Raw genomic sequence first — 9996 nt, forward strand, 5'->3', positions numbered from 1 at the left:
AACCCATGTTGGGCCACAAAGATGAGGCTGGCAAACAAAGGAACGCCAGGGCTGTTAAGCTGTGTCTGTAGGAATGGCTCTCTCCTAGGTTTATGAAGATAACCGCCGACACCGTCTGCTTAGAACCATAATTCCAAAGTATAGCTCAGCTGCAGCAGTTGCTATGAAGCAGGCAAGATGCACGTTCAGTTGTGCTGACGTTGTCTTTCCCTGTTTGTTTTTTTTAAATCTTTATTTTTCAGTGTCTGGCCGTAGTAGTGCCTATGGGGACACGACAGCTGAGGGCCACCCTGCCGGACCAGGCAGCGTCAGCTCGAGCACGGGCGCCATCAGCACCACCACGGGCCAGCAGGAGGGAGATGGGTCGGAAGGGGAAGGCGAGGCAGAGGGAGACGTCCACACCAGCAACAGGCAAGGAGCTTTGTTCTTCCTCTTCAAGGGCAGCACTTCAGGTCTGGTAGTGTCATTCTTTGTAGAGGAGTGGCCTATAGGTGCGGAAATTTGTGGCATAGGATTCGTGACTCTGTTGGATAGTAAAAATCAAAATTCAGAAGCGTAAAATAGAGCAAACTGCTGCAAAATGCCTCCCTCTGTGCATTCGCCATGTGACGTGTTACACGTGTGGAACCTTTTGAGTCCCACAGAACTGCCGTCTGTCCAAAGTCATGAAAAATCCTGCGTGAGTCTGGTAAACAGAGAAATCACTAAAATGTACAGCTTGGGAGCTTGTGAAATTCAGGGTTAGGAAAAAAGTAAATGCAAGACTGCTGCTGAGCACTTTAGGAGAGATCTGCAGTTCTTTGTTGTGTGGGAACAGATGCTCAGTCACTTTTACAGTGCGGTTTGGAACTGGTTTGTGGTATCTGTAGACAGATCGGTTCTGTAGATGGTCGTGCTAGGCAGCGTAATTCTGAAGTGAATAACTCTGGCCGTTGTCAGAGTTGCTCAGTTGCTCTGTATCTTTGCCATCACTTGACTGTGAAGTCTGAGTCCTCTCTGTGTGGATCTGATGACTTTAGGATTTCCCTGTGCTCTGAACTGCTGGGGTAATTGCAGCGCTCTGCTGGGGATCCCGCTGGGTCGAATATTTCTCGTGATGTGTCTGAAGTGCTTCAGGTGTGATTCTCGGCTTCTGACTTCCCAGGCTGCACATGGTCCGACTGATGTTGCTGGAGAGGCTGCTGCAAAACTTACCTCAGCTGAGGAATGTTGGAGGAGTCCGGGCCATTCCTTATATGCAGGTGAGTGAGGAGGGCTTAAAAGTTAAGCCTTGGTCAGTTAATTACTGCTGCTACTGCCAGGTTTCTATGTGCTTTTCCCTTTCTCTTCCCTGCCCAGTCACAGTGTGTGAGCCCCCCTCTAACAGTGTTCCGTCTGTTGCACATCTGGTTTCTTACCCATAGGTTTTTGCTAGGCTTGTACCCTTCCTCTGTGGGGTGTTACAGCTGGCTGATGAGCCTAAGGGCTACAGTTCTTGAACTCTGATATGTTTGGGAGGGTCTCTGGGGTTTGTACTGAATGTTCTTATTAGGGTGTGATGATGCAGACAGGATTTGGGGAAGAACGTAGATTAATTGTGCTAAAATCTGCAATGTTTTCTGAAATACAATCTGTATTTATCTCAAACCCACGCAGCTTACCCTCTGTTAATCCTCTGACTTTCACTCCCAGGTTATTCTGATGTTAACAACAGACCTAGATGGAGATGATGAGAAAGACAAGGGAGCTTTGGATAATCTGCTGTCCCAACTGATTGCAGAACTGTGCATGGACAAAAAGGTAAGCTGTAGTATCAGCACACGCTCTGGATTTGCTCCTTTTAGGAAGGGTTTCTTTTCACGGAGGGATTAGATGGCTGGGAGTCAGAGAAACCCACTGTGGTAGGGACGTATTTGGGCAGTTTATTTCTCTTGGCTCACTTCACATAAGGTAGAAAATGCCACGAGTGTAACTCTCACTGTTTCCTGGTTCCGGCCTCCACAAGCGAGCACCAAAATTGTTTCGCTTGAATTAAACTCTTAAAACAGACGTGATCAGTAATGCATAGTTGACATATGTAGAATTTAATTTGTGTGATAGTTTTCTCTGGCATCCAGGCCACCTTCTACCCTTATATTGAGGAATTTGTGCTGCTTTTTTAGTGTTAGTGCTTGAGCTGAAATTAGAAATGCTTCATGAGGATCAGAGCACTGCAATTTAGACGCTTAGGACGTTGTATTCAGCAAGCAAGCTCTTTCCTTGCAGGATGTATCTAAGAAAAACGAACGCTCTCCGGTGAATGAAGTGCACTTGGTGGTAATGAGGCTGCTTAGCGTGTTCATGTCCAGAACTAAGTCAGGATCCAAGTCTTCCATTTGCGAGGTACGTTTTGCAAATTGCTTTGTCAGGGGGATGATGCGGTTGGGGGGCTTTTGTTCACCAAAGACAGCCTAAAAGCCGCTAACTGAAATAGATGGTCTAAAACTGAAAGAACTGCTGAGAGCACTTTGGAAAAATTTGTGAGGAGTCTGTAACGTTGCTTACCTCCCGTGAAAAAAAGATCGTTGCTCAAACTCAAAATGGAAGAAACCAACACAGAAAAAGCAACTGGATTGACTTGTTTTGTGCACGGTTTCTGACTGAGCTAAGGGCAGTACATTAATGATGTTATTTAAAACGGTCTAGCGGATTTTTTTCCTTGCATCTTACTGGTGCTGAAGGGGTTAAGGAGGATTTGTAATGTGATTATTGGAAAGCAATATGCTGCTGTGTCAACGTAAAAGTCGCTAAGAGGATTCCTTAGATATTTGTTGCTAAAAGGTACAGTAATAAGGCATAAAAAGCAGTATGTGTGGTGGGAAGGAGATTAATAAAAAAGCATAGAGGTTAAAAAATTTAGTCTGAACTGCATCAAATTTTAATGAGCTTATGAGCTGTGGGGTTTGTTTGGATTTACAGGGCTGCTTTAATAGTTTTATTTACAGTAGCTTTTTCTCCAGCCTTTGTTATTCACTTGAGCTTCCCACAGAAATCAAAGCTCATCGTCTTGCAGAATGCAGGTGGAGCAATACCTGGGTGGAGCAGAGCCTCTGAGCAGCATCTGCAACAGGGACTCTTTCTCTACCAGAATTCATGCCCAGCTGGCCAAATCCCAGATAAACATAGAAATCCCAACTTTCAAAAAAATTTAAAAAATAGAGGGGGGGGCAAGAAAAAGAAGGAAAAAAAGCCCTAGTCGTCTAATCCATAGCAGAGTGGCCTCTGGCACATGTGTCGAGGGGAGATTAGACTTAAGAGGAGATTTTATTTGTTTTCCTTTACTAAGCGCTTGTTCAAAAGAGTCTCTGTAAATATTTGAGTTGCTTTTCATAAACACAAAAACCCAAAAATCCCAACCTCAAACAAACCCCAAACTTAAAAGCTGCCTCTAAAGTTTCATAAAGACCCGCTCTCTTATCCATACTGTCAGCAACTGCTATTTGATTCTCACAGCTTCCTCCGCTCTTCGGACACGGTGCTTCTCAGGTGCGTTAGTAATCCATCCCCTTTTTGTTCCAGTCTTCCTCCCTCATCTCCAGTGCCACTGCTGCCGCGTTGCTGAGCTCGGGTGCTGTTGACTACTGTCTGCATGTGCTCAAGTCTTTGCTGGAGTACTGGAAGAGCCAGCAGAACGACGAGGAGCCCGTAGCCACCAGCCAGCTCCTGAAACCTCACACGACTTCTTCTCCACCCGACATGAGCCCTTTTTTCCTCCGCCAGTATGTGAAGGTGAGTCCTACCCTGTGCTGTTAGGTTGCCATGGCCTGCTTTAAAGGGCTGCTGCACAGCAAAAGCATCCTTGCAAAACTGGTTTTCCCTTAGTAGCGCAATTAAAATAGCGCGTAGTTGCAACGAAGATTACTCCCAGTTCCCGTGGAGCAGCCCAGCTCCATGTATCCACTGATGCACTCCTAAACTGGGCAGTTCTGTGGAGCTGCTGTCACTGCTTCTGGTTGAATCTTCTGTCACTATTAATCTTCCTGAGGGGAAGCTGCTCCATCGTGTGACTCCTTTTGCTTGGCAGGCAGAAGTTCCGAACCACCGCTGCTTACGGTGGCGAGGAAGCCTGGCAGCTGATGGGGATTTCCACCCTAAATCCTTGACTCCTTCGACCAGCATGGTGCCGTTACGCTAAGATGCTGCTGGGGAGGGAGGGCGCTTTGATTTGCGTACAGGTGCAATGACAAAAGCCAAGTTACATTTAAGAACGTCTGCTAAGTGGAAAGCTCCTGTGTTAAAATGCCTTGTTGCTACAGCCCAGCTTACTGCAACTCACAGTTGCCATCTAGTTCAAGTCCTCGTGCAGGTCGATTGACTTGTTCCTGTTTTATCACCTGGGAACGTTTCTTCTGGCCGCAAAGGTGCAGAAAAGCTTCGTTCTCAGAAAATCAATAAATGCACCCTTGTGCTTGTCACAGCACCACGCTGGGAGTGGTCGGTGCCGGAGCCTGATCTGGATTGCTCTTGCCTACAGGGTCACGCCGCAGATGTTTTTGAGGCCTACACTCAGCTCCTGACAGAGATGGTGCTGCGGCTGCCCTACCAGATCAAGAAGATTGCAGACACAAACTCTCGCATCCCACCTCCCATCTTTGATCACTCCTGGTTCTACTTTTTGTCTGAGGTAAGTGAGAGAGTGGTACGCCTATGGATTTTGACAAAAAAGTTCCAGTAATGTTACCTTTCATGGGAGAGATGAGCTTTTGCAGAACAGGTCTCAGATCCATCTCTTAATTTAAGTCCCCCTTGAAGGAAAGTGAACTGTTGACTTTGTTTCCTTCCTGTTGAAGAGAAATCCAGAGGAGAGCATATATGAAAAGTGAGATTGCTGTTATTTCCATGTTATCACCATGTTTGCTGCCAGAAAGCTCAAATATTTCTCCGAGGTGACACGATGTAACATCATGCTTGACTGCGGGAACCTAACTTAGTCCTTAAAAAATAAATCAGTAAGATATTTGAAGTATATCTTTGTAGTTCCTGCGGTTGCATAGCTTCCTACTTGAGATAACGTATTATCTTGCCTTTGCACGAGTGTGGGGTAGGATTTCTGGTTAGGCTCGACTACCTTTTTATTTGAGGTCATCGGTGACAAAAAATGATTTTCAGAAGCGGTTTCACAATCGCACAGCTCGGGACTTACAGTCCCTTAAAGCTGACAGATTCATGAATGCCTCTCTTGTATTTTTTTCTTCCTGTAAGAATATGCGTCGTATTTTTGTTGGCGCAGGTTGCCTGCTGCTGAGTTCACAGCGCTCACGTTGTAGGCTTTTCTTTGTCTAGTACCTGATGATCCAGCAGACTCCATTCGTGCGACGCCAAGTCCGCAAGCTCTTGCTGTTTATCTGTGGATCGAAGGACAAGTACCGCCAGCTCAGAGACCTCCACACGTTGGATTCTCATGTTCGTGGAATCAAAAAGCTCCTGGAAGAGCAAGGCATTTTCCTCCGCGCCAGCGTGGTCACGGCGAGTTCAGGCTCTGCCCTGCAGTACGATACCTTGATCAGCCTGGTAAGGAGACGCGTGCCCCCATGCTAGAAAAAAACGTGTGTTGCGTTCCTGGGAGATCTCAGGAGTAGCAGCACTGTCACGATGTTGACTCCTGTCCCTTGGTGCCTTTCAGATGGAACATTTAAAGGCTTGTGCAGAGATCGCCACGCAGCGAACAGTGAACTGGCAGAAATTCTGCATTAAAGATGACTGTGAGTCCTTTGAGAGTATTTTGAGGGAGCAGAGGGGATGTATCAGATGTCTTGGTTCGAATTGGGACTTCTCGGGTGGGGAAATCAGCAAAGAGGAAGAAGGGGCGACATGGCCGAGAGTCTTGAGTAGGACTGAGCTGTTTCCAGTACTAATTATCGCAGTGCTCTAATTGCATCTGTGCCTTAGCTAGAGGGCAGAGGATGGTGTCATGGATAACTTAGAAGAACACAAATAGGAGATCTGTGTTCTCTTGCTTGTGCTGCTGTTGTTCCAGTGTGTAATTTGGGATGAAACACTTTACCTTGCTGGAGCCAAGACACAGGAAGGTTCTGTGAGTTTGTGGGATGGTCCTTGTCATGTTCAAAGGGTTTTTTGTTTTAGGTTGTTGGGGTTTTTTTGCTTGCATTTTCAAACCTCAGGCTTCAAAGATTTTCTTTTTTTCTCTGCAGCGGTTCTCTGTTTCCTCCTTCAAGTCAGCTTCCTGGTGGATGAAGGAGTGTCACAAGTTCTCCTGCAACTGCTGTCTTGTGCGCTGTGTGGCAGTAAAGTGCTATCTGTGGCTTCATCCTCTGGATCATCAAGCACCTCTTCCACCTCCGCTCCTGCAGCGTCAGGCTCTGGGCAGTCAGCAACACAGAGCAAGTCCTCCACTAAAAAGAGCAAGAAAGAAGAAAAGGAAAAGGAGCGAGAGGGTGAGCTGAAGCTGTGCCCTGTGATGGTTTTAAGGATGAAATCTGCTCCCCTCAGCCTTTCTTATTCTGTGTAGAGAGAAATGCTTGCTTCTCATCATGATAAGTACAACTGTTGTGAAAGGGTTGTGGATCGTAGCAAGGGCACTTGAAGGCATAATGCAATAATGCAATACCGAGGAGAGAACAATAAAGAGCTATAAGGAGGAGAGAAGAGCAGTTTAACTATGTGTAGGTTGGAAAGGGGCAAAAATAAGGCAGTAAGCCCCTAAGAGGGACTGAAATTGAGTGCTGAGTACACCCCAAACCCACTCTGTTTATTAACTTGAGCAGGCTTTAAGTTGTTTACTGGAAGTTACCTGTTCTAGTGATGAAGTAGCTTTCCCCTAACTTGCTTGTGCTGAGTTGTAGCAGGTTGAAATGCTCATAAGGATTAAACCAAGTGCTGGGGATGCACACCCAGTTAGCTCTGCTCTTCAGTGAGTGTGTTCAGACTTGTTTCCTCTGTCTGACTCGTAAGCTGTGGTGGAGCCAGGATTGCTGCTTAATGGGTATCCCAGGTCCTGGGAAAGTAATTAAGCTTTCCTATAAAAGTCATGGGCATAAATTCTCTCTTGGCTATTCTTCAAGGAACCGTTTTGGCTTTCTCTATCTCTGAGAGTCTTTTCACTGCCCCATGGTTGATGCTTTTCTTTTTATCAAGATGTGTAGCACTTTTCTCATGTCCTTACAGGCACATTTTCCAGCAATATTCTTCTGTGCTAGTCAGGAGTACTAAGTTATATTTTTCTGGAAAAAAGAAAGGAACATGAAACTTGCTTGTTGCCTGAAACACAGTAATTTGTCCCCATTATCCTCACTCTGTGATCTATAAAATAGGAAACTGCCCTGCCTGTGAGGTAATCTATACGTCTGCTTTCTTAAGTCTTTATTTTTTTCCACCACCTGGTGTCCCTTAGGCGAGAGCTCGGGCAGTCAGGAGGACCAGCTGTGTACAGCTCTGGTGAACCAGCTGAACAAGTTTGCTGATAAGGAGACCCTCATTCAGTTCCTGCGGTGCTTCTTGCTGGAGTCCAACTCATCCTCCGTGAGATGGCAGGCCCACTGCCTCGCGCTCCACATCTACAGGTGAGCTGGGAGGGAGCCCCTGACCTGGCTCTTCTTAGCAGCTCAGCTACAGAGAGCTCTGTCCTTGTATAGGAGTTATTAAACTTGAGCCTCAGTCCTGAAGGATGCTGAAATTTGCAGATGATTGCGTCCCTTTGAGTCGCTCGCTCTATTTTGCAGTTATTCATTACTGATCAATTTGGGTTATCATCTGCACGGAGCATTTTATTTCTGTCTGTAGAATCTGGCTCCTGACATTTATGGGAGTAGGTATTTGTGGGCAAGTGAATTTCTGAGGCCGATGCAGACTCATGCAGTTAAAAAGGTTGGGAGTTGCTCTGGCAGGGCGATTGGACCAGATGATCTCTAGAGGTCCCTTCCAAGCCCGAACATTCTATGATTCAGGGCATTGAACTCTTCCAGAACTCTATTCAGTTGTTGCAAGACAAGCTGCTTTCATTTCAGAGAGCGCTAGAAAAAGCTGGTGGCAAGGAGTGATGAGATTTACCTCTACGAACTTGGATGTAGAGCAAGATAATAGTTTCCAAATTTGGTAAAGTGTAGCATGGGTTTTCCTTTTGAAGAAGCTGGTGTGCCACGCAGTCTAGTGCAGCTCTCTTTGCAAGCCTAATTGATACGTAATCCATCCGACAGGAACTCCAACAAGTCTCAGCAGAATGTTGGATCTCATGTGGTCCATCTGGCCAGAACTTCCAGCCTATGGAAGAAAGGCTGCCCAGTTTGTAGATCTCCTGGGATACTTCTCTCTGAAAACACAGCAGACTGAGAAAAAGGTACGGGATCATTCTCAAAAGGAGGTTCCGCATCCCAGGTCCTGCCACTTCCTACAGGTTGTGTTAGCCCTCCTTCACGGTACAGCTGGGACAGATCTTCTGTCAAAAGAGCTTCTGGTGGAATTTTCTTGATTTCCCAATATTTGAATGGTAAAAAAGGCAGGGTCTTTAAAAAAGAAGAGTGGAGTGCGTATTCTTTGTTTCATTGTTTTGGGTGTTTTGGTGGTTTTTGCAGTGGGAGGGTATTGTTTATTGTGGGGCTTTTTTGTTCACAAGAAAACATCTTTCCCACAGGAAGCCTTTGTGGGGAATACATTTATCTCCTAGCTCTAATTTATAGATTTTTGATATTTCAGCTCCTAGAAATCTTTGTAACCATGACTCTTTGAACAAAGGAAGTGGTAGGATTTCTTCAGGGACCAGTGCACTTGAGAACAAACTATTTAGACACACTGATACTTGCATGTGTATGTTTAAAGAGCTGGGAATCTTGGCAGGCGTTTGCAGTGATTGGCTGACGAGTAGCACTGTTATTGTGGTAAAGATCTAATTTTAGGGTCTGTGACATTCCCGGGTGATGATTTAACCACATAAATTCCTGTGGGTATAGTGTGTGCATCTTCTGGGGCACATGGAACGCAACAAGATGAGAAATCTTTATGTCTTTGTAGCAATAAAAGAATTTCTCTAATTGTATTTCAGTTGAAGGAATACTCCCAAAAGGCCGTGGAGATCCTCCGCACTCAAAACCACATTCTTACCAACCACCCGAACTCCAACATTTACAAGTGAGTTACTTCTGACTTTGATCTATTTTATTAAAGAGCTTTTCAGCAGCCGCGCTGCTATCCACAGGGGGATACAGAATTCTTCTCATAAAATTGTGGTGGAGGAAGGACCCCTACTGAGACTGCATGCTTGCTGCAGCTGGTCTTGGGAGAATAGCAGATTCCTTTCTGCCATCTGAAAAACGTGACATTGTGTGTGCGCTGTCAGCAGTAGTTTGGCTTTAGCTTTTTTGGCTTTCATGTTCAGCAAATGACACAAAAACGTTAGAACCGATTGGAGAATCCAGGCTTGCAGAATTATGTTCTTAGCTGTACCTTCGCAGGTCAGAATTATACTCAAGTGCTACATAAAAACCTCAATAATTTTCAGTGTACTTCTGTTACTAAATCTGGGACTGGGAACTACAGGGAGGTGATTCTGCCCCTCTGCTCTGCCCGTGTGAGACCCCCACCTGGAGTCCTGTGTCCAGCTCTGGAACCCCCAACCCAAGAAAGACTTGGGAGCTGTGGGAGCGAGTCCAGAGGAGGGTGACCAAGGTGGTCATAGGGCTGGAACACCTCTCCTGTGAGGACAGACTGAGAGAGTTGGGCTTGTTCAGCCTGGAAAAGAGAAGGGGAAACCTTCTAGTGGCCTGCCAGTGCCTGAAGGGCCTGCAAGAAGGCTGGGGAGGGACTTTTTACAAGGGCCTGTGGTGGTAAGATGAGGGGTAATAGCTGGAAGCTGCAAGACCGTAGGTTTAGACTAGATCTAAGGAAGAAGTTCTTTCCCCTGAGGGTGGTGAGGTTGCCCAGGGAGGTTGTGGATGTTCCATCCCTGGAAGTGTTCAAGGCCAGGCTGGATGGAGCCTTGAGCAACTTGATCTAGTGGGAGACACCCCTGCCATGGCAGGGGGGTTT

General features: G+C 46.1%; 1 protein-coding gene across 1 annotated transcript in view; it reads left to right on the forward strand.

The window, feature by feature from the left end:
* LOC104271579 (E3 ubiquitin-protein ligase UBR4-like) overlaps window positions 1-9996 on the forward strand; it is a gene marked incomplete at both ends in the record, with an annotated part of 40302 nt that overhangs the window by 30081 nt on the left and 225 nt on the right. The window contains 13 exon segments of the mRNA XM_009866289.1: window positions 243-411; window positions 1145-1241; window positions 1672-1779; window positions 2245-2361; window positions 3538-3747; window positions 4493-4642; window positions 5302-5529; window positions 5642-5720; window positions 6171-6413; window positions 7370-7538; window positions 8172-8192; window positions 8194-8311; window positions 9014-9099. Of these exon segments, the coding sequence (XP_009864591.1) occupies window positions 243-411; window positions 1145-1241; window positions 1672-1779; window positions 2245-2361; window positions 3538-3747; window positions 4493-4642; window positions 5302-5529; window positions 5642-5720; window positions 6171-6413; window positions 7370-7538; window positions 8172-8192; window positions 8194-8311; window positions 9014-9099 (1795 nt within the window).

The sequence above is a fragment of the Apaloderma vittatum genome, unplaced genomic scaffold, assembly GCF_000703405.1.
Source record: "Apaloderma vittatum isolate BGI_N311 unplaced genomic scaffold, ASM70340v1 scaffold16333, whole genome shotgun sequence".
NCBI classification, from domain to species: Eukaryota; Metazoa; Chordata; class Aves; order Trogoniformes; family Trogonidae; genus Apaloderma; species Apaloderma vittatum.